This window comes from Meriones unguiculatus, chromosome 14, assembly GCF_030254825.1.
Source record: "Meriones unguiculatus strain TT.TT164.6M chromosome 14, Bangor_MerUng_6.1, whole genome shotgun sequence".
Taxonomy (NCBI): Eukaryota; Metazoa; Chordata; class Mammalia; order Rodentia; family Muridae; genus Meriones; species Meriones unguiculatus.
The window spans coordinates 88,165,378-88,189,562 of NC_083361.1; the positions used below are offsets into that span (position 1 = coordinate 88,165,378).

Here is a 24,185-nt window from a genome sequence, read left to right on the forward strand (position 1 = left end):
AATATCTAAGCTAGGCATGTTGGTACATGCTTTTTATCCCAGCACTTGGGGCAGCTGGATCTCCGAGTTTGAGGCAAACCTGCTCTACAAGCAGTAGACAAGTAGCAAGTTCCAGGACAACCAGGGCTACACAGAGAAACCCTGCTTTACAGAAAGAAAGAAAGAAAGAAAGAAAGAAAGAAAGAAAGAAAGAAAGAAGAGGAAGGAAGGAAAGAAAAGAAAAGAAAAGACAAAAGGAAAGAAAAGAAAAATTTGTTCATTATGTTATTTGGAGTCCAATATAGTGACAGCAACTACACAGTGATTTTTGTAGCGTTAGGAAATATTTTATGCATCTTAACCTTTCAGGGATTAAGTGTAATGGGGATAAAGATAAGCCTAAACAGAACATTAGTATTAAGGAAGATTGATTATCCAAAAAAGGATAAATTATAACTTGGACTTAATTCTACCCACTTCATACCAGAAAATTTTATTCAATTGCTTTGAGAAGAAACAAAACAAAAAAAACAAATCAACAAACAAACAGAAACCAGTCCTGCGGGGAATAGGTGATCCACCTTTAGCAACTCAGAACTGTCTTTAGGACCATGATGAAAGGACCATCATGACCCCTTTTAAAGTAGGGAAGACTCACCTTTGACTAATAAGCTGGCAATGTGTTCTCTCGTGTGAAGAGTGATTATAGTTGAGATGTCACGTACAGTAGTGACTGCCAGGTTCAAGAAGAGCTGAGCCACTTACCTAGTGTTGAAATTGGAGGGATGATGTCACTGAATATCTGCTATGCTGGTCTTTGACCTCTGCCTAAGGAGAAGCAAAATCAAGCAGAAATGCAAAGATCTCTCCTACACCGTCTCTATTGGCCCAGCTTAGCATCATGGAACTTGCAGTGGAAAACTGTTCACTGAATTCAACAGTGTAGTGTTGGCTCTGGAGGATCCGCTCAAAATAGGAGCCATGGAGGTAGCTTGTTTGCTGAGTTCTGCTGTCATCCATGTTCTTCTATGTGATTTTTGAAAAATTCATGACATATTTTTCATATTTTGGTATACAACTTATGGACAATTTTTGTGCTGGATGAGACAAAGTCAAGAATAATTTATGTGACTGAATAGTTCATCAAGAACCTACTATTTAATTAAGCATGAATCCTGAATCTCAGTACTGTGTCATGCAATGTTAGTGTACTACGTGGATCTAATTTTGGTGTCTCTGTACTGCTCCAATGTATATTTTTCTGCCTTTGTTTGAATTTAATCTTGCTGTTAGTTGTTAATAAACAATTCAGCATTGCTTCAACTTCAAATATTTGTAACTATTTTTTGATATTTGTGTTAATTTTTCTGAGTTTTTTTTAAGTTTTCAGTGAGTGTTTATTTCTACAAAGTATCAAAATATTATTAAATGTAAAAATTAGCTCATTTGTATTTTGAAGTACATACATTGATTTACAGTGTGTGCTTATGTGAGTTACTATTTTGATGTTTTAGCATTTCTTTCATGTATTCCAGGGTCTTTCAATTTTTTTTTGGTAGTATTCTTTTTTTTTTTTTTTTCAATGCAGTTTATTCAGGAACCTTGAACAATCATCTGACCCTGGGGAAAGCCAGCCCACAGCTTAAATAGCCTCTGGGTAGCCAACCCCAGCGTGCCACGGGGGCAATGCAGATAGGTCCACATACATGGAAGCAAGCCAGATCCTCAGCCTTAGCCAAATGTGGAGTTGTTTGTGACAGAGAACACTCACCATCGGGAAGGTGGAAGGCGGAAACCAGCTCCATCTTTAAGGCATAGCATTCCGCAGCTCTCTACAGTTCCCCCTTTTTGTTTTAGACGCATCAGGCAAGAGTAGAGGTCTGATCTCTGATATTAGAAATAAATTGGGACTTTGTACAGATGTTCATTTAGGTGTCATCCACCCAAAGAGCATCAGACCCGTCCGATACCTTTTTCTCAGAGGCGGGACCTGGGGCATCAACCCGCATGCAATCAGACATGCTCTTCTCTGGGTCCAAAGCGGCTGACCCTGAGTGCAGTGCTTAGCCTCGCATCCTGAGCGTAACATTTTAGCTTTTTATGGTATCCAACCATGCTTGGGGAGAATGTCCTGCTTCAATGGCTGTAAAGGCCTGAATGATCATGGCTGCATCACACTGTTGTGAGACTCTAATCTTGCATATACACCACAGGCAAACCAAGGAGACCAACACCAGAAGGCCTGCTAACGCTCCCATGCCCGCCCATTCCTTCAGATGATTCATGGCTGCAGCAATCCATGATGATAATCCTGTGGCTAGTCCTGCGTCCACTCTGGTAGAATTTACTGTGACAATGGCCACTCTCAGCTGCTCCATCGTAGTATCGAATTCTCCAGTCCAATTACCTAAAATATAGCTCGACAATTGTTTAGACAGATTTGCAGCACAGGAAAAATTCTCATGTTATATGCTAGTGACTCAAAGTCCAGCATATTTTCATTGACAGCCAAGTTGAGCGATTTGCCATAGGGTATCAATTTGCTTTACATATATATAAATTTTTAGCTTATAGCTGATTTGGGGTAGTTATTTTTACAAGATTGTATTATCTATCCTATAAACATGATATATCTCTTAATATTATAAAAAGTCTTAAATTTATGTCAATAAAATTTAAAGTTACAAGTTTAAATGTCTGGTTAATTCTTTATCAGTTTCTCTTTCCTCTACAGTTTTTATGATAGAATACATGGTGTGGCTGAGGGCTCATTTTCTTCTTACTGCCATTATTCAGGCCTTTACAGCCATTGAAGCAGGACATTCTCCCCAATCATGGTTGGATACCATAAAAAGCTAAAATGATACGCTCAGGATGCGAGGCTAAGCACTGCACTCAGGGTCAGCAGCTTTGGACCCAGAGAAGAGCATGTCTGATTGCATGCGGGTTGATGCCCCAGGTCCCGCCTCTGAGAAAAAGGTATCGGACGGGTCTGATGCTCTTTGGGTGGATGACACCTAAATGAACATCGGTACAAAGTCCCAATTTATTTCTAATATCAGAGATCAGACCTCTACTCTTGCCTGATGCGTCTAAAACAAAAAGGGGGAACTGTAGAGAGCTGCGGAATGCTGTGCCTTAAAGATGGAGCTGGTTTCCGCCTTCCACCTTCCCGATGGTGAGTGCTCTCTGTCACGAACAACTCCACATTTGGCTAAGGCCGAGGATCTGGCTTGCTTCCATGTATGTGGACCTATCTGCATTGCCCCCGTGGCACGCCTGGGTTGGCTACCCAGAGGCTATTTAAGCTGTGGGCTGGCTTTCCCCGGGGTCCGAGGATTGTTCAATGTTCCTGAATAAACAGCATTGAAAAAAAAAAAAAAAGAAATAGATTTAGATATAAAACTTGTATTTTCTTAACATTGATGAGTTACTTTACTGGTTTTTCCTGACTTGTTATTAAGATTTTCCATTTACAAATAGTTCATTGATATTGACTATAAGTTATAATAAAGTTATTTTCCTTCGAACTTCTGTTTTTTTATTTTTCTCATCTATTTATATTAAATACAATTGTACAGATTTTAGAGTTGAACATAGTTAATATTATCTTTTTGTCTATGGGGAGATTGTGTTACTATTATATTTTCCAACTAAGACTGATGTTTATTGTAGTTTAATGTACTAACTCACACACGCAAAAATTACCTTGAATTTTGAGTTTAATATATTTTGTATCATCATCAACATTAAATTTAGCAAAATATTTTTCTCAATTTATATCTAAAACTCTCCTCCCCTTTTAAGGTTTTAGTAAGTTAAATTGAGTTTAACATATAAACAATTTTGATGCTTGAATAAAACACAAAAGAAGCAGTATGTGTGTGTTTAACAGATTATATTCATAATGTTTTGGGTTAAATTTTATAATAAATTCATAGGGTCTAATTGTCTTACATGTTTACTTTGATGTGGTATTGTGTTTAGGTTTGGATATCAGGTTTTGTTTGATTCATAGAAATCACTGACAAATAATCTCTCATGTTGTATGCCTTAGTCAACTATTGATTATGAATTAAACATAGTATTTAGGGCTGAGACTTTTTTTTCACAGTACTTTTAAATAGAGTTTGAATAAGGACATAACAAAGCCCATTTTTTTCTCCATCAAATGATCCTTTGGGCACTCCTGAATTGCTTCACAATCTAAGAGACTAGGTTGACATGCCCGCCACCTGCCCTTGAGGAGGATAAATAGCTTTGGCATCAATTATTGTCCCCAGAGGTTTTATTGAGAAATAGATGTGCCAGAGGTAAATAGTAGTCAAGGGGGACGAGAGGGTCAGTGTCCTTAATGTGGAGGTGAGGTGCTGATGCAGCAGCTGCCTGGATAGGGTCAGATACACCCAAGGCACGAACTACCCGGTGTAGGCTCTAGAGTCGCGGCACCCGTGTTTTCATAAAGATTTACATGCCGCAGGATACACTGGGTGTCTTATTCTTTTCTAATTCCAGTCTTCAGTGGCTTTCGATACCTACAGAGACTCCCTCAGATTGGCAGAACAGAATCTCGGCAAGCTGAGTCGGGGTGAAAGCCTGTCTGCACTTAAGGACTCAGGTGCACCTGTGCTTTGAGGTAAGCCTAGCGGGTAGAAGATTGCCACACTATCTCATTAAAGAGCCTAGTCCATGGAGAAGAAGTTGAGAGTCTCTGCTGATCTTAGCTTATTTGGAAACACTGCTCTGGACAGATGAAAAGAATAAAACAGCTCCTCTCCCAACCCTACTAGACTGTTACCCTCTGAAATAAAACCAGCCTTGAGCCGAGAGAATGCAGTTTCTTTGGTGAGAAGTCAGCACTGCCATCACTGTTGTCCAACGACGTTACTGTATAATTCTAAGTAAAGATTAAAATGTCAGAACAGGTGATACTGAAGATGTTTGAATACCTCGTCTACCTCATTCCCCCACAGATCACGAGCACCTATGAATCCTACCTGACCCTGCCTCGAACTATTGGTCACAACACCTTTGAGTCAGTTGTCTATAGTTGACACATTTAAGATTAAGATTCATCCATCATCTTGATCAAAATTTTTCTCCCCTTGAGGTCAAACTATTTAAGTATCAGATGCTGTGTGGAGCATTTCATTTATTTTTCTCAAGCATCTTAAATGCTATCAAAGTGGTGTCGTTACTACTTTAAATTTTATGCTCAAAGAAGCTTAGTGATGTATCTGTTTAAAATGGATGAAGTAGAAGATAATGCAGATCATCATGTTGCCACCTTCTTGTGACTGTAGATGAGTAGCCACTGAATGCAGGAGCTCAGGTGGATGACCAATACCGAGGAAAGACTGAATCCCTTAGATCAGAAATGTTTCCAAGGAAGTAAGACAGCTACCCAAGAGGTGAAACTTGGTGTGCCTCCCTGAGGAGAAAATGGAGGAAAACTGTAACTGTTGAGAGTGGTTGTAAAGAAGGAAGAAAATAATGTTGGGTACCCAAAAGATTCTTCTTATCACTCAGTGATTAAGGAGGCAGGAAGCTTAGGACATCAAATTAAGGAAGTGAAGGTAATGTGTAAAAAGCAGTTATATTCCAAGATGTAATATTATTATAGCATTTAGATCACTGTGAAAAAAATAATATGGAGAAAAATTCTTCTATTTCATTTATTTATTTATTTATTTATTTATTTATTTATTTATTTATTTGTTTGTTTTAAAAGGAAAGATTATTACCATCATGGTGGAAACTTTCTGTTACCTCTGTAGAGCATTACTTAATCCATTGTTTTATAATTAAACCAGTCAGGGAAAATTTCAGCATGATTGTGTTGACAGAAGAGTGAAGCTCGGCACATGGAGCACAGGAATTTTGATATGGAATTTTAACATAGAATACTCTATGCCAATAAAGGTCTGACTATGCTCGGTGCCTGGGATAGCCAATCTGTGGACACCTTGGCCTGGTGCTCAGGAAGCTCTCAGCTCCTCTTGCCCCCAGACAGCGCATCCCTATGTTCACTTCCTGTATGGTTTTCCGTGAAGTGCAGTGTTTCCCCAACCTTTCTCTATGAGGCACTACCATTTTGTTCAGCACAGCATGTCAATTCCTCTCAACTCGTACACCTCCTGCTTGTCATAACTGGATTCATCTTTTTCACTTGTTTACCCAAGTTTCTATGCAGGTCTTTCTTTTATTCTGTTTGTTTTAACAAATGGCAAAATCCAATCAAAGTGAGTTGTTCTGTATTCCAAAACTTCATGATGATCTGTACTATCTATCTCCATTTTTCTGTCTGTAACTTTACAACTCTATATCCCTCAGACGCTCACTACTAGAAATTACTTTCACCTGCTGTTTTATTATAGCAATAATTTACTAAAAGATTCTCCTGCCTTTTTCTGCAAACATTTAGATTATGTTTACACTAATTCTTTGGCACCAATATAAATTTCTTAAGTGTATTGTTTTTTATTTTTATCAAGTTCTCAAGGAGTCAATAAGTAAACCCTCACATTATAATTTTTATATTTTTATTTAAATTTAGCTATAGCACCTACATGAAGATCAACTCTAGTCCTGTAGCATTTGCTTATACTTATAGCACAAATTTCTCCCTTTATTTCATAGTTTTTATTTCTTTCATTTTGTTATGTTAATAGGCTCTCTGTTTAGATATCACCTTGTGTTAAAAAATGTTTGAAGAGTTAACATTTAATTTAGCCCCTATTCAAAAGCTTGTAAGTATGTAATATATTTATTATAGATCTTTCTATTTTAACACTGCCTTAAATAAATCTCTTTATTCATGTTCTTCATAAATATGCAATAAAATGAAAACAAATTCATGGGTCGATTTGTTAAACATAATGAAGAGAGGAATAATTAAAATGCCTAGGGCAGAGTAGATCTTCAAGCTTTGCCTGTTTTACAGGGCTGGGGTTGACCTTCATCTGTTCATGTTCTTCCATTGCAGATTGAGTGGTCCTTGATCAGCACAATGTCTGTCGTGAATGATTCCGCTCTGTACCCGCGATTCCTTCTGACTGGTTTCCCAGGCCTTGAAAGTAAATACGGCTTGATTTCTGTCCCCATATTTTTGGTTTATGCCACTTCTACCGCAGGGAATATTACCATATTGTTGATGATCAGGACCGAGTCTTCTCTCCATCAGCCCATGTACTACTTTTTATCTATGCTGGCACTCACTGACCTGGGCCCCTCTGCCACGACCTCACCTACCATGTTCAGTGTGTTTTGGCTCCAGGCCCGGGACCCCTTTTAATGCGTGCCTGGCGCAGATGTACTGCGTTCCCGTTTCCTCCATTACTGAGTCGGCTGTGCTGTTGGCCTTTCATCGCTTTGTGGCAGTTCGAGAACCTCTGCGCTATGCAGCTGTTCTGACCAATAGCGTCATTGTTGGAATTGGTCTGACAATCGCTGGGAGAGCCTTAGCCCTGGTCTTCCCAGCCTCTTTCCTCCTGAAGAGGCTTCAATACCGGGTTATCAATATACTCTCCTACCCCTTCTGCCTGCACCAGGACCTCATAAAAACAACTGTATCCAGCCGCTGGGTCAGCAGCATCTACGGCCTCATGGTGGTTATCTTCTCCATGGGCCTGGATTCTTTGCTCCTCCTCCTGTCCTATATGCTTATCCTGGGCACTGTGTTGAGGATAGCCTCCAAAGCAGAGAGGGTGAAAGCCCTCAACACTTGCATTTCCCATATCTGTGCTGTTCTCACTTTCTACACACCGATGATTGGGCTCTCCATGATCCGTCGCTATGGGCAGAATGCTTCCCCGATTTTCCATGTGATCATGGCCAATGTATATCTACTGGTTCCTCCTCTCATGAACCCGACTGTCTACAGTGTGAAGACCAAGCAGATTCGTGACAGAATCTTGAGGAAATTAAAGAAACATAAACTTTAGAAGAAAGAGACTGGTAAACATTTTTTGTTTGTCCCTTTATTATATACAGCATTTCTTATTGATGTAAAAGTTTAATGTAAGTGTTGTTAATAATATATCCCCTTAAAATAGTGCATCCAAACCTCAGGGACATAAAATCCTTCTCTTTTCAACACAGAGAATTCAAACTTGGTAGACAATGCAGCCAGTCCTGATGAGACCTGATAGATGAGGGTCAGATGGAAGGGAGGAGGACCCTCCTTATCAGTGGACCAGGGGAGGGGCATAGGAGAAGAAGAGGGAAGCATGGTGAGACTGGGAGGGACTGAGGGAGGGGGCTACAGCTGGGATACAAAGTAAATAAATTGTAATAAATAAAAAAGAATTGTGTATTTGGGGGAGAAAAACCATGATAACAAAATTCTACTTTCAATGTACCATATTGAGAAAATATACTAGAAGCTGAAGTTGGCACAGTTGTTGCTCACGATGTTCAAATGACTTGGGTAGCATTTCTAATATTCCTCCTCTATGAAGATTCTCATATCTTCCCCCTCCCCTCTCCTCCCTTTCCTCTTTTCTCTTCTTTTCCTTTACTTTTAAAACATTTCTTTTCAAAGTACAAGAAACATAACTCGGACATGTGGGAGGCCTTGAGTTTGATTCCAAGACCCATAAATAAAATGAAATAATAACATCACTTTTCTTTCATTTTACTTTTTTGTCATAAATAAATTATTCACAGCTGAAGAAATAAGTGGGTTGTTCCCTGGTTGGCAGCAGAAAGCTTTTTACGTAGTATCTTAAAACTTGTGTCTGAAGTACATTCTTTTCTTTCTCATTTATTGATCAATTTATTGATGTTAATATGTAGTTAAAGAGTTTTATGTGTTTTGTTGATACATTATTTTTCTGTGCAGATCAAGGTGCTCTCAAACTCAGGTCTTCCTATCTCAGCTTTTCTTGTTTGAAACTATAGGTGACCATGCCATCCTATTTCATATTTGGAATTATAGTCAGATACATTTAATTTGACTTTTTTGTATTTCTCTGGATTTGACAAAAAGGAACTCTTTTAGAGAGTAACTGTATCTTTAACATATTCCTATAAGTGTGGGGATTTATTTGTTGGTTTATTTATGCTTTTATTTTTAAGGACAGTCAGTGTTTCAGTTGTTTCTTTACAAATTCATGTATTTATTATTTTTATAAAACTACAAGACTCCAATACCATCTGGTGTACCTTGTCAAAGTCCTTAAATCATTCCATTCTCCAAAACACACTTTTTTCTTTATTATATTTGTAAACATTATTTTAATACTGCATTATTTCTTTTTAGGAGACTATTCTTATTTATATTTCTTCTTGATTACTCAGAAAAAGATCATAGTTTGCCTGCTAACACAATCATATACAAATACATGTTCATATTTCTGGATGGCAAAATATCCTTATCCTATTAAGGAAATATAAATTAATGCTTATATCTACAACAGTAACTATTTGCTATCTAATTTTGTTTTCTATCTCCTTCTTAACAATTCACTTTTACTCTAGCAATGAGAAGCAATATTTTATTGCTACTAGCTACAGGACTGTTCAAATCCAATATAAATGCAACAATATCAGAATTGTATATTTGGTATCCCATTAGTCATTTGTGTGTCTTCAAATAGTTTCCTTTAGTGTGGTAATTAGCTTTCATTCTCTGAAGTACCTCATAGATAGGAAGGTTCTAATATTTTCCTTTTATGAAAAGTAGTTCTTTTTTCTCACATAATATATTCTGATTATGGTTTCTCCTCCTGCTATTCCTCCCAGTTCTTCTCACTTTCTCTCCCATCCAGGTCCACCCCTTTCTATCTCTCAACAGAAAACTAACAGGCAATAAGACTGAGCACCTCCCCTTGCATTAAGGATGGAGGAAGAGACACCACAGTAGGAGAAAAAGGGTCCCAAGAGTAAGCAAAAGAGTCAGAGACAGTCCCCCTGTTCAGACTTGATATCCCATGTTTGGTGAAACCCATGGAGGTCTGCCTTTTTCTGATGAAAAATGGAGGTGTGGATGGGGAAGAGGAGGAGAGAGGGGCAACTGTGGTTAATCTATAACACGTGAGAGAAAAATAAATTAAAAAATTAACTTAAAAAGAGAAAACTAACAGGCTTCTAAGGGATAATAATAAAGTAATATAAAATATAATCAGATAAAACAAAAAATAACAAATCGTAATACGACAACACAAACAGAAGGAAAAGAAGTTCAGAGAGGATACACACTCAGGAGTTCCATAAAAAGACTAAAATGAAAGTCACAATAAATGTGAAAAGGGAGTATAGGGTAACAAGAGAGAGTGAAAATAATATAGCAATGAAATAAAATAAAAAACAAGATATTTTTAAAGGAAAAGCCTTATTGTGACATTATGAGACAAAGGAACCTCCAAAGACACTGCTGAGGTCGTTCTCTGTTGACCATCTCTGCTGGGCATGCAGCCTGCCCTTAAGAGTACTTTGCTTCCCCAGTGAGACTCCCTTCTTGGAAACTAAAGTTTCTTTTATCAGTTGGAGTCTGCTTCCGGTTTAGGGACGAGGGCATGTGTCTGCTTCTCCTCTTTAGATCTAGGGCCCCATGGAGGCACAGGCCCTGTGCATGCTTGTCTCCGTGTCTGGGTTCATACGTGCATAAATCTTGTTGACTTAGAAGGCCTTGCTTCTTTCGGTGTCCTCCACCCGCTCTGGCTCTTACATTCAGTCAGCCTCCTCTTTGGCGCTGTTTCCTGAACCATAAGAATATGATTTGTTGGCGACACTCCATTAAGTGTTCAGTGATCCAAGGTGTCTCCCTCTCTGCATATAGTCATAGTCTGGCTTTGGGTCTCTATATTTGTTCCCATGTGCTGGAAGAAGAAACTTCTCTGAAAAGGCCTGAGCAAGGCACTCACTCATCCACCAGTATATAAGGATGTCATTAGAAGCCATCTTATTGCTACTTTTGTTTTGTTGTTGATTCTTTTTGGAACAGTAGTATTTATTTAATATTACCCTAGGTACCTGGGCTATCTAGACGCAGGTCCTTGTTTACCTAAGTTGTATCAGGTATAGATTCCATCTCGTCAAATCAGATATTGACAAAAAGTAGAAGATTTTCATTTCTCTCCCCCTTCCTCATTCACCTCCCACCTCTCCCTCCCTTCTTTCCTTCTCTCCTTACTTCCTTCTTCCATTTTCCCCTTCTTGTTATCTTTTGCTTCTTTCCTCCTTCCTTTTCCCCTAATTTCTTAGGTTCATTTTATGCATAACTTTAATTATGTTCCTTTTGTACAGCTTGAGTCATTCTAACTTTTGAGGTTAAATCATGAAAACAATTTAATCCAAGTTTCTAGTTCTATGGCCTTGGTGTTCTGGAAAGAGAAAGTCCTGGGTTCAGTCTTGCCAAATCTTGAGTTACCTGACAAATACGTGAGACTCAGTGCAACAACCACCAATTGAAATGTGCACTTTCAAAGAAGGCCAGTTCTTGCTTGGCAACTTTAACTGGTCAGTGATTGTCATTGCATTTAATCGTGCTGTAGGAGCACAAGTGAGCTTTTGTACTTTAATGTATGTAGCCTTTCTACCTACGTATATATGCTGGTCATTGCCTGTTAGTTTTTCCACTTTATTTTCAATCTTCACTCAATGGAAAGCATTCTGTAGCTGAAGTGAAGGCCTTCATCTGGACCCATAATGCAAGTTCAGTTCCTTTACAATTTGTAGTGTAGAAACTTAAGCTATGACTGTCCCCCCCCCTTTGTTTTTAGTTTCCTGAACATCATAGCTGCTCCTTCCTTTTTATTTTTTAAATTTATTATTATTTTTATTAATAAAAACTTTATTCACTTTGTATCCCCCCTGCAGCTCCCTCCCTTCTCCCCTCCCAATCTCACCTTTCCTCTCCCTTCTCTACACATGCCCTTCTCTCACTGATAGGGAAGGTCCTCCTCCCCTTCCTTCTGATACTAGTCTATTAGGTCTCATCAGGTGTGGCTGCATTGTCATCTTCTGTGGCCTGGTAAGGCTCTTCCCCCCTCAGGGGGAGGTGATCGAAGAGTAGGCCAATGAGTTTATGTCAGAGACAGTCCCTATGGAACCCACTTGGACACTGAACTGCACTGGGCTACATCTGTGCAAAGGTTCTAGGTTATCTCCATCAATGGTCCTTGGTTGGAGTATCAGTCTCAGAAAAGACCCCTGTGCCCAGATTTTTTCATTCTGTTGCTCTCCTTGTGGAGCTCCAATCCTCTCCAGGACTTACTATTTCCCACTTCTTTCATAACATCCCTTGCAGTCTGCCCAAAGTTTGACCATAAGTCTCAGCATCTGCTTTGATACCCTGCAGGGTAGAGTCTTTCAGAGGACCTCTGTAGCAGGCTCTTGTCCTGTTCCCTGTTTTCCCCTTCTTCTGATGTCCTTCCTCTTTGCCTTTCTGAATGGGGATTGAGCATTTTAGCCTGCATCCTCCTTCTTGATTAGTTTCTTTAGTTGTACAGATTTTAGTAGATTTATCCTATATTATATGTCTAATATCCACTTATGAATGAGTATATACCCTGTGTGTCTTTCTGCTTCTGGGATACCTCACTCAGGGTGATCTTTTCCAGTTCCCACCATTTACCTGCAGTTTTCATGGTTTCCTTGCTTTTTATTGCCTAGTAATATCCCACTGTGTAGATGTACCACAATTTCTGTAACCATTCCTCAGTTGAGGGGCATCTGGGTTGTTTCCAGCTTCTGGCTATTACAAATAAATCTGCTATGAATGTGGTTGAGCAAATGTCCTTGTTGTGTACTTGAGCATCTTTTGGATATATGCCTAGGAGTGGTATAGCTGGATCTTGAGGAAGCACTATTCCTAATTGTCTGACAAAGCACCAGATTGATTTCCAGAGTGGTTGTAAAAGTTTACATTCCCACCAGCAATGGAGGAGGGTTTCCCTTTCTCCACAACCTCTCCAGCATGTGTACTTGAAATTTTGATCTTAGCCATTCTGATGGGTGTAATGAAATCTGAGTCATTTTGATTTGCATTTCCCTGATGGCTAATGAGGTTGAGCATTTCTTTAAGTGTTTGTCTGCCATTCTATATTCCTCTATTGATAATTCCTTGTTTAGCGTTGTACACCATTTTTTAAATTGGATTACTTGATTTGTTGCTGTTTAACTTCTTGAGTTCTTTATATATACTGGACATTAGTCCTCTTTCAGATATAGGGTTGGTGAAGATCCTTTCCCAATCTGTAGGTAGTTGTTTTGTTCTGATGACAGTGTCCTTTGCTTTACAGAATCTTTTCAGTTTCATGAGGTTTATTGATTGTTGCTCTTAGAGCCTGTGCTGTTGGTGTTCTGTTCAGGAAGTTATCTCCTGTGCCAATGAGTGGATGATGTCTTTGATGTGTTCTTGTATTTGGTTTGCAAGTATTTTGTTGAGTATTTTTTTCATCAATGTTTATAAGGGAGATGATTGGCCTAAAATTTTTTTTCTTTGTTGGGTCTTTGTGAGGTTTAGGTACCAAGGTGACTGTGGCTTCATAGAATGAGTTGTAGTGTTCCTTCTGTTTCTATTTTGTGGAATAGTTTGAAGAGAATTGAAGAGTTATCACTTTTTTGAAAGTCTGGTAGAATTCTGCCCTGAAACCATCTGGTCCTGGGCTTTTTTTTTTTTTTTTTTGTATCAGAGACTTTTGATAACTGCTTCTATTTCCTTAGGGTATATAGGACTATTTATTTCATTTACTTGGTCTTGATTCAGCTTTGGCAAGTGGAATCAGTCAAGAAAATTGTCCATTTCATTTAGATTTTCAAATTTTGTGGCATATAGGCTTTTGAAGTAAGACCTAATGATTGTTTAGATTTCTTCAGTGTCTGTGGTTATGTCTCCCTTTCCATTTCTGATTTTGTTGATTTGGATAGTGTCTGTTTGCCTTTTAGTTAGTTTGGCTAAGGGTTTGTCTCGCTTATTGATTTTCTCAAAGAACCAGCTCTTGGTTTCATTGATTCTTTGAATTGTTTTATTTGTTTCTAATTTATGGATTTCAACCCTGAGTTTGATTATTTCCATTCATCTACTCCTCTTTGGTGTGTCTGCTTCTTTTTTTGTATCTAGGGTTTTTAGGTGAGCCATTAAGTTGCTTGAATGCGCTGTCTCGAATTTCTTCTTGAAGGCACTTAATGCTATGACCTTTCCTCTTAGCACTGCTTTCATTGTGTCCCATAATTTTGGGTATGTTGTGCCTTCATTTTCATTGAATTCTAGGAAAACTTTTATTTATTTCTTTATTTCTTCTCTGACTCAGCTGTCATTTAGTAGCAAGTTATTCAGTTTCCATGTGTGTGTAGGCCTTTTGCTGTTTCTGTTGTTGAGGTCCAGCTTTAGTCCATGATCAGATAGGATAAAAGGGATTATTTCAATCTTCTTGTATCTGTTGAGGCTTGCTTTGTGACCAACTATATGGTCTATTTTGGAGAAGGTTCCATGAGGTGCTGAGAAGAAGGTAAATTCTTTTGTGTTTGGGTGAAAGGTTCTGTAGATGTCTGTTAGGTCCATTGAATTCATGACCTTGGTCAGAGTTATTGTTTCTTTGTTTAATTTCTGTTTTGTTGATCTGTCCTTTGTTGAGAGTGGGGTGTTGAAGTCTCCCACAATTAATGTGTGGGGATCTATGTGTGGTTTAAGTTTTGGTAATGTTTCTTTTACAAATGTGGATGCCCTTGTATTGGGGCATAGATGTTCAGGATTGTGATATCTTCCTGATGGATTTTTCCCTTGATGAGTATGAAGTGTCCTTCTCTATCTCTTTTGATTAATTTTGGTTGAAAGCCTATTTTATTAGACATTAGAATGGCTACTCCTGCTTGCTTCTTGGGTCTGTTTGCTCGGAAAACCATCTTCCAGCCTTTTACTCTCAGTTAATATCTATCTTTGTGACTTAGGTGTGTTTCTTGTTTGCAAAAGATTGTTGGGTCTTGTTTATACATCTATTCTGTTAGTCTGTGTCTTTTTATTGGAGAATTGAGTCCATTGATGTTGAGGGAGATTAATGACCAGTGGCTGTTAGATCCTTTGATATTGATGTTGATTGTGGTAGTGTGTTTGTGTGCTTGGCTACTTTTTGTTTTGCTGCAGTGAGGTTATTTCTTTCCTGTGTTTTTTTGAAAGTAGTTAGTTTTCTTAGGTTGTATTTTTCCTTCAAGTATCTTCTGTAACGCTGGATTTGTGTGTAGGTATTATTGAAAATTTGTTTTTGTCATTGAATATCTTGTTTTCTCCGTCTATGAGGACTGAGAGTTTTGCTGGGTATAGTATCCTGGGCTGACATCTGTGTTCTCTTAGGGTCTGCATGATATCTTTCCAGGCCCTTCTGGCTTTCATAGCTTCTGTTGAGAAGTCAGGTGTGATTCTGAGGAGTTTGCCATTATATGTTACTTGGCCTGTTTCCCTTGCAGCTTTTAGTATTTTTTCTTTGTTCTGTATACTTACGGTTTTGATTATTATGTAGCAGGAGGATTTTCTTTTCTGGTCTAATTTATTAGGTGTTCTGTAGGCCTCTTGTACTCTTATATGCCTCTCCTTTAAGTTGGGGAAATTTTCTTCTATGATTTTTGTTGAAAATATTTTCTGGGTCTTGGAAGAGGGAATCTTCTTTTTCCTCTATTCCTATTATTCTTAGGTTTTGTCTTTTTATGTTGTCTTGGATTTCTTGGATGGTTTGTGTCAGGAATTTTTTAGATTTAGTATTTTCTTTGATGGATATGTTGATTTCTTCCTTTGTATCTTCCATGCCTGAGATTCTTTCTTCCATCTCTTGTAGTCTGTTGGTTCTGCTTACCTATGTAGTTCCTGTTTTCTCTCCTAGTTTCTCCCTCTCCATGATTTCCTCCCTTTGTGTACCGTTTTGTTGATTTCCTTCACCTGTCTGACTGTATTTTCCTGTTTTTCCTTCAATTCCTTCACCTGTTTCTTTGAACATTCCTCGGTTTCTTTTATTTCTTTTAGTGATTTAGTCATTTCCTCTCCGAAAGCCACAAGCTGTTTGGCTGCATCTTCCTCTATTTCTTTACGGATGGCCATAATCTCTTTTACTATATCTTCCTCTAACTCTTTATGTATTTTATTTGCTTCCTCCATTAACCTCTTCATAAGTATAGATGTTAGGTCATCTTCTTGAATTTCACTCATGTTAGGGTGTCCAGGGCTACTTGCACCTGGATAACTGGGTTCTGTGGATGCCATATTGTTCTGCCTTTTGTTGGTTGTACTTTTTTGCTGGCCTCTACCCATCTCTCTGTTTCAGGTGTTGTCTGTTAATTTCTGGTGCCTGCTGGGTCCTGGGGTGGGAAGAATCCACTTGATGGGGTTCTAAAAGAGTTCTCCTCAGCTTTTTGGTTATGGTCACCTGAATGGTGGTGCTTCTCAAGAATTGTCCCAGATCGCTTCAGGCCTATGGACCTGTGTGGTAACTGTCATGTTCGGGAAGGCTCCTTTCATCAGGAGAGGTCCTGGTGATGGCTTCCCTGCTGCTGGGTTTCTTGCTCTGAATTTAGTGAGTTGCAGCTGTTGCTTAAGGTGTAATTGTTGGGTGCAGCCCTCTTGAAGAATCACAGAGTCTGGCAGTTTTGTCAGTTTAGCTAGGGATAACTGGTCAAAACTTGGAGCAGTATCTGAGGGCTGCTGTAATGGCACTCTGGCTTTTGTAGGTCTGAGGGTGCAGCTGTGTGCCCCAGTGCCCTAGCAGAACTCAATGGCAGGTGAGCAGGGCACTCATGCCTGCAGTAGAAGCCTAGAGCCTAGAGCAGGCGTGAACCCAGACAGTCTTTCTGGAGCTGGGTGTCCTGAGTGTTGGACCTGATGCTCCCCCTGCTGTGGGGTTTCCTCACAACAGGGACACCCAGACTGTGCTTTGAGGACCACTGTTCTGTCTGGGATGGTGAGAAGAACACGCAGGCACAGGCTAAGTGGCTCTGCCTTGCTGGCGATTGGGTGCCTGGGCACCTGCGCATCTGCTGAAACTGTATAACTTTCCCTGAGAACTTTTCGTGGTGGTGGTGTTGGCTGAGTGCTCTGAGATCAGACCTTCTGTTCCCCTCCTTGTGGGTTTGCACCTGAGTGAGAAACTCAGTCTCTGGTGCCCTGGGGCCCACAGTTCTATCTGGGCCCCAGATAGAACTATCAGGCGCAGGTGAAGGCCAGACTCTGTGCTGGCACCTGTGTGCTCAGCTCGGGGCTGGCTTCTGGGTGCCCACAAAACCCGAGTCTTTTCCAGGGTATGCCTGGGTGACCTGAGGTCGGTCCCGATCGTTTGCTGCACTGTGGGGTTTTCTCTCGACTGGAAATCCCAGTCTCTGATGTTGTGGGGCCCACAGTTCAGTCTGGGACAGTGATCAGAGCACACTGGCAGCGCCTTTTGGCTCTGGGTTGCTGACCAAGCGCCTGGTGGAACCAGGACCTCTTCCGCAGTTTAGCTGGGTGAGTTGAAGCTGATTGAATTCCCCCACCGTGGGGTATCCTCTCACCTGGAAAATTAATCGCTTGTGTTTTAGGACCAAGAGTTCTGAGTCGTGGTCACTGTGCCGCTCCTGCTGTGCTGCTGGTCAGAAAGAGTGGCCCAGCCACCTAGGATCTGCCACAAATATTTTTAAAACGGTATTTGATAATAGTAGGTTTAGTTGGTAGGGGCTGTGAGGAGGAAAAGATGTATGCCAGAGAAATGCAGGTGTAATCTACACTATTTGTGAATATTTTGTTTCATGAAAAAAACGATAAGACTTCATGTTGCTTGTCAGCTGACTACAAGGTGGATGGGTATCTTTAACCACCCAGGAGACTGCATGTGTTCACAAAAGTGAACAATAGGAACCGAACCATTAGATTAGCATAGGTGGCTATTAGCAAGTGCAATAGGACTCGGCTCTCCGTGACTGGATTTGACAATGAAGATCCCCCACCATGATCAGCCTATGGAAGACGGACAGGACAACTCAGAAGAATGTTCTCAGGCACCAGCAGGAAGGAATGCGGACTTGACAACACCCAACTTATCTCAGTGAGAAAACAACTGTTAGCCAGAGGAGTGGGCGGTCCTAGGGCAAAGTGCCCTTCCTCTGCCAGGCTTGAAAACTGAGGCACCAACGGACACTTACACTCCTCTCTGTGCTTGTCATTTGCTGCCCGGTAGTTCCAGCGTGGACTGCTCAACCTTGTCCTCTAATAACTGCACACACAACAGAGGCGTATTTAAACAATCCGAACACTAGAAACGCACTCACTACCCCGAGCTCTGAATGTCATGTTGTAACGGAGTTTATACGTCAGTTTTACAGCACTGCTTTGTCACCTGTGGTGACTTGATTGACTAGCCGCTGCAACTCCCTGTTGCAGTGATTTGACCAACGCTGGAAAAAGTGTCTTAACTGTATATTGCTCCCCTAAGAGAAGGTCACAATTCAATCAAAATACCATAAATTAATACATCTGGTTGAAACCATAAAAGTAAAACCCTAGAATTTTGGATTAGGATAAATTGTTTCTGTTCTAGTAGGCAAGATATCAAAGCACAAGCAATAAAACAAAATAACAAATAAATTTTACTTTTTCTATGGGTACAAGTTTTATGTTTTAAAGGATACCATTCCAACAGTGAAAATACAGGCTATATTATTATAAATAAATGTACCTGTTATAAAATATTATAATAAATCATTTAAAATATACATTATTCAGCAATTTTATTTCATGATGTTTGTACATAAAATTCTTGGCACAATCATGTCATACATACTCACATGTATATGTGTGTGTGTGTGTGTGTGTATTTATGTATATGTCTTTGTGAATGTTAGTGTTCACAATAGGAAAACATAAAAACAATATGTTTTCAGCAACAAATGAGTGTATTAAAAATTTGGTATGTACCATCCTGACTTGAAATAAGGAAATTCTCTCATTTGAAAGCATGTGACTAGACCTGATGGCACAATGATAAATGAACTCAACCACTCTTAGGCAAAAACTACATCTTCTTTTATAAAAAATTATTTTTTTTTATTATCATTGTATCTCAGCTGTAGCTCCCTCCCTCATCTCCTCCCAGTCCCACCCTCCATCCCTCATCTCCTCCCATGCCCCTCTCCAAACATACTGATAAGGGAGGTCCTCCTCCCCTTCCATCTGATCCTAGCCTATCAGGTTTCATCAGGAGTGGCTGCATTGTCTTCCTCTGTGGCCTGGTAAGGCTGTTCCCCCCTCAGGGGGAGGATATCAAAGAGCCAGTCACTGAGTTAGTTCATGTCAGAGACAGTCCCTGTTCCCCTTACTAGGGAATTCCACTTGGCTACTAAACTGCTATGGGCTACATCTGAGCAGGGGTTCCAGGTCATCTTCATGAATGGTCCTTGGTTGGAGTATCAGTCTCAGAAAAGACCCCTGGACCCAGTATTCTTGGTTCTGTTGTTCTCCTTGTGGAGCTCCTGTTCCCTCCAGGTCTTTCTGTCTCCCCCTTCTTTCATAAGATTCCCTATACTCTGCCCAAATTTGGGCTATGAGCCCAAAGGCTATGAGCCTTTGATACCCTGCTGGTAAAGACTTTCAGTGGTTCCTGTTCTGTTCCCTGTTTTCTCCCTATTCCAATGTCTGTCCTGTTCCTCCAAAATATGCTCAAGTACACAACAAGGACATTTGCTCAACCACGTTCATAGCAGATTTATTTGTAATAGCCAGAATCTGGAAACAACCCAGATATCCCACAATTGAGGAATGGATACAGAAATTGTGGTAAATTTACACAGTGGAAAACTACTCAGCAATTAAAAACAAGGAAATCATGAAATTTGCAGGCAAATGGTGGGAGCTAGAAAAGACCATTCTGAGTGAGGTATCCCAGAAACAGAAAGACATACAGGGTATATACTCATTTATATGCAGATATTAGACAAATAATATAGGATAAACATACTAAAATCTGTACACCTAAAGAAGCTAAGCAAGAAGGAGGACCCTGAGTAAGATGATCAATCCTCATTCAGAAAGGCAAATGGGAAAGACTGCATCTTCTAAATTATGTTTAGAATATTTAAAAAATGTTGAACTCATAAAGAATAGAAGAATGGTTACCAGAGCCACGGTGTTGGGAATAGAGAGGTGAGAAAATACACGTTAATATATTATTATTTTTTAGATAAGGTGTTATGAAGCCTATGCTGGCACTGATCGTTGCATGTAGGCAGTGATAATCCTGAGCTTCCATCTTCCTGCCTCCAGCTTTTTAATTGTGTGATTATAAGCATGTGCTAACAAGTTCAGGTTTATGCAGTGGGTGGGGCGACACCCAGGACTCTGAATATCCGAAGCAAGCATTGTTCCAACCGAAGTACACACAAATGGCTGCAGAGAAATACTCCCTTTATGTTTGATTACTGAATCCTGTATGTCTACTGCACAACAGAACGAATATGATTGACAAGGATGTATTACAAGCTTGAAAGTTACCAAGTCTCTGATTACAGAGTTTCACAATGAAAATAATTAAAATGTAAGCAAATTATTCATTTATTAGCTTCAGTTAATCTTCGCAACTTATTCTTTTACTAACATCACATTGTATAACATATACTTTTGTCAACTGTATTTTAAATTAAGAAGAATCAAGTCCTATTTTGATAGGAAAGTAAACGGAGCTAGAGGACATAACATTAAACAAAAGTCAGATACAAAGATATAAGAATCATAAATCTTGTTTCATGTAGAAATCAATGAACAAGTAAAATACCTATGTAACAGAAACTCCATGTTTCAAAGACAAAATAGAAACTCAACCAAGAAAAATAGATATGTCATGTTTAAAGTAGCAATGCTAGGATTTACAAGTTGTCATTTACAATCAATATGTAGAGTAAGCTATGAAAGAAAAATAAAACTATATTTGGAATTTTATATCATCAAAATAATACTGAAATGAACATTAATTAAATGATTTTTATGTAAATATAGAAAAATTGCCATATCCTCCCCTTCCATCTGACTCTAACCTATCAGGTCTCATCAGGACTGGCTGCATTGTCTTCCTCCGTGGACTGGTAAGGATGCTCCCCCCATCAGGAGGAGGTGATCAAAGAGCAGGCCAATAAGTTAATGTCAGAGATAGTGATTGTTTATTAAAAGAAATAGATAAGACTGTTAATTTATATCACACCTTTAATTTGCATAAATGCTGCCAGGATAATGGCTATACATATGGTAAACATGTATGCAATCACAATAAAAATATAATTGCAAACCAGAAAACTATTCTGAAGTACTAAAAGCTCGTGTTGAATTAAAGAACATATATGTGTGTTCTGATATACACATATATATGTGTGGGGGATGGAAGAAGGGGTAACAATATTTTGCTAAATCTTCATAAGTGTAATAGTATACTAAATCTGGTTCACTGCGGCAACAGAAATTTATGGTCTTTGAAAGAGTATAGTGATATAAATTAGCATGGTGTACAAGGGGTTAGAGGACAGGACAGCTTTGTAAATTTCAAAGTGAGAGAAAGTTTTGTAGTAGCCATTTCATCTTGAAAATCCCACAGCTATGAAATGAGCATTCAGAAAATTAGCACAGTCCCATTGAGAAAAGAAGATACATGAAACATCAGTTTTTATAACAACAATGGTTGCATTGAAATAATATGCAAAACACCCATCAAGACTCTGATGGAAGAAAAACAGGCATACATTACTAAAGTAAGATAAGGAAATTGCGAGCAGAATAGAAACCAGTTGTTTCTTTTGAGAAGCAGCACGAGAAGCCACATATTTAAACACTTAGAGCAGAACGTAGATTTAGCCTCATGGTGGAACCTGGCTTTTACTGCAGATATGTTCCTGAGTGGATTGTGACAGTGGTGTGAGGCACCTCATACAGTTCTGTGCTATTCCTTCTTGTTTCCTTGTACGTGCAATAACATTTTCTTCACACGGTCATAGATTTGCTTGGTTCTCACCCCATATATGACAGGATTGAGCATCGGTGGCACTACCACATAAAGGTTGGCCAGGAGTATGTGTATATATCGAGGCACATTTCGTCCAAAGCGGTGTGTCATGAAGGAAAAGAGAGCTGGTGTGTAGAAGGCAAGAATGACGCAGACATGAGAACCACAGGTGCTGAGAGACTTAATTCGGGCTTCCTGAGAAGGGAGGCGGAAAACAGCACGAAGTATTTGTACATAAGAGAGACCAATGGCTACTATGTCAAACAGTAGATTACATATGGCACACAAGCCATAAATTATGTTGGCCTTGACACTGGCACAAGACAGACGAGCGAGACCCATGTGCTCACAGTAGGTGTGGGGAATGATGTGATGCCCACAAAATGGCAGTCTTAAAATTAGAAATATAAATGGAATAACAAAGATAATTGCCCTCACTAGCACAGCAAGGCCAATTATAGAAACAGCCTTGTTGGTGAGGATGGTGCTATATCGAAGCGGGTTGCAGATTGCCACAAATCGGTCATAAGCCATTGCCAAGAGGACTGCTGACTCCATGAGAGTAAATTTGTGGATGAAAAACATCTGTATAAGACAGTCTTGAAAAAGTATCTCTCTGAGATTAATCCAGAAGATCCCAAGCATCTTAGGGATGGTTGCTGTTGAGAGGCCCAAGTCAATGGTAGCCAACATGGCCAGAAAGTAGAACATGGGCTGGTGAAGGCTGCTCTCAGTTTTGATCACAAATAAGATGGTCAAGTTTCCTAGGAGAGCAATCATATACACAGCACAGAAAGGAAAGCCAATCCAGATGTGAAAAGGCTCTAGTCCTGGGATCCCCAGGAACAGGAAAGAGGAAGGGTGAAACTGAGTGTGATTGGAAAGAATCATTCTATAGAAGAATGCGGAATCAGTCTTCAGAACTGCATGCTCATCTAATTGGCCGCCATCTGGGTATATGTTTGAAAGCAGAGACCTAGAGCATTTTAAAGGGATATGATATGCTCTGTGCATATTCTTCTGGACATTGTAGTATCAATTTCAAATTCACTGCATATCAAATCTTTTAGGATATTAAAAAGTCAACTGCAAGTCTTGGAGGAAGCCATACTCTACACAGTAAATAAAAGAAAAACAGGGTCAATGTTTCATTTATTGTATAGTTGTCATCTCTGAAATCATTAGCCTTATAACCAATCTTTAGGAATTATTTTACAGTAATACTGTCTTTTAGGAGTATTTTCTTATTTTGACCATTTTTATAAAAGAGTATCCTTATACATTGATGAATTTAGGCTTCTTCTAGCCCCTGAATATAGTACTGGAAATTAATCCAGCTTTTCAGCTTGACTGTGTTAAGAAACACCCAAGAGATTACTAAAACTCCTTTCTGGATGACTGTATGTTCAATTTCCAGACAGTATTAAATCATAAGAACAAATGGCCCAGCAAATGTTTTAATCTATTGGTACATTACAAACTTGAATGTTTATGTGTTATACATTTTTATTAGCATCCTCAAGCATGCAGAACCAACACACTATCCTCCACAAAAAGTGTACAAACACACAATCAATGTGAGTGTCTCAATGTTCAGCTGAATGTTATATGTAGTATATATATATATATGTATATATTATATAATATATATATTATATTGTATATAATATATATGTATATATTAGCATCTTCAGGTTCGTAATTGAGATGGTCATAGATTTTGGAGTCTAAGGACTTGATCAGTAAATGATTGTATATGTAGAAAACTGTCTCATTGAATCCTGTAAGTTAGTACAACAATAATATTTTTAAAAATAAGAATGTAAGATACTTCTATTATTTTCTGACACATTACCTACACAGCTACATATAATATAACAATCGTTCTTTTTTATTAAAATTTATACAGTATATTTTGATCATGTCTTTTTCTCCTCCTCTAATTTGTCCCAGATCCATCTCACCTCCTTACCCATCCTACTTTTTGTTTTTCTCCTCACTTCTTTCTGTCTTAATCTCTCTCTTCAGAATCTGTCTGTCTACCTGTCTATTATCTATCTATCTGTCTGTCTATCTATCTATCTATCTATCTATCTATCTATCTATCTATCTATCTATCTCACTTAACATGTATCATCTAAATATCTATCACATCTATTATCTATCATCAATCTATCCATATTATCTATTATCTACCATCTATCTACATGCTTATCTAGGTTATATATATGTTTTTAACTTGTCTACATTATACCCATTCAAATCATC

General features: G+C 39.0%; 1 protein-coding gene and 1 pseudogene across 1 annotated transcript; one reads left to right on the forward strand and one right to left on the reverse strand.

Moving 5' to 3' along the window:
• The first annotated feature begins 6,988 nt into the window (after positions 1 to 6,988).
• LOC110544221 (olfactory receptor 51G2-like) lies at positions 6,989 to 7,922 on the forward strand (annotated as a pseudogene).
• Positions 7,923 to 21,854: 13,932 nt separating this feature from the next.
• Positions 21,855 to 22,808, reverse strand: LOC110543442 (olfactory receptor 52E2-like). Its single transcript, XM_021629774.1, has one exon. It carries the CDS (start codon positions 22,806 to 22,808, stop codon positions 21,855 to 21,857), a length of 954 nt encoding a protein of 317 aa, XP_021485449.1.
• Positions 22,809 to 24,185: the final 1,377 nt, after the last annotated feature.

Excerpts from the sequence above, each read along its gene's own strand:
- LOC110543442 (XM_021629774.1), bottom strand. The coding sequence starts at position 22,808 with ATGATTCTTTCCAATCACACTCAGTTTCACCCTTCCTCTTTCCTGTTC.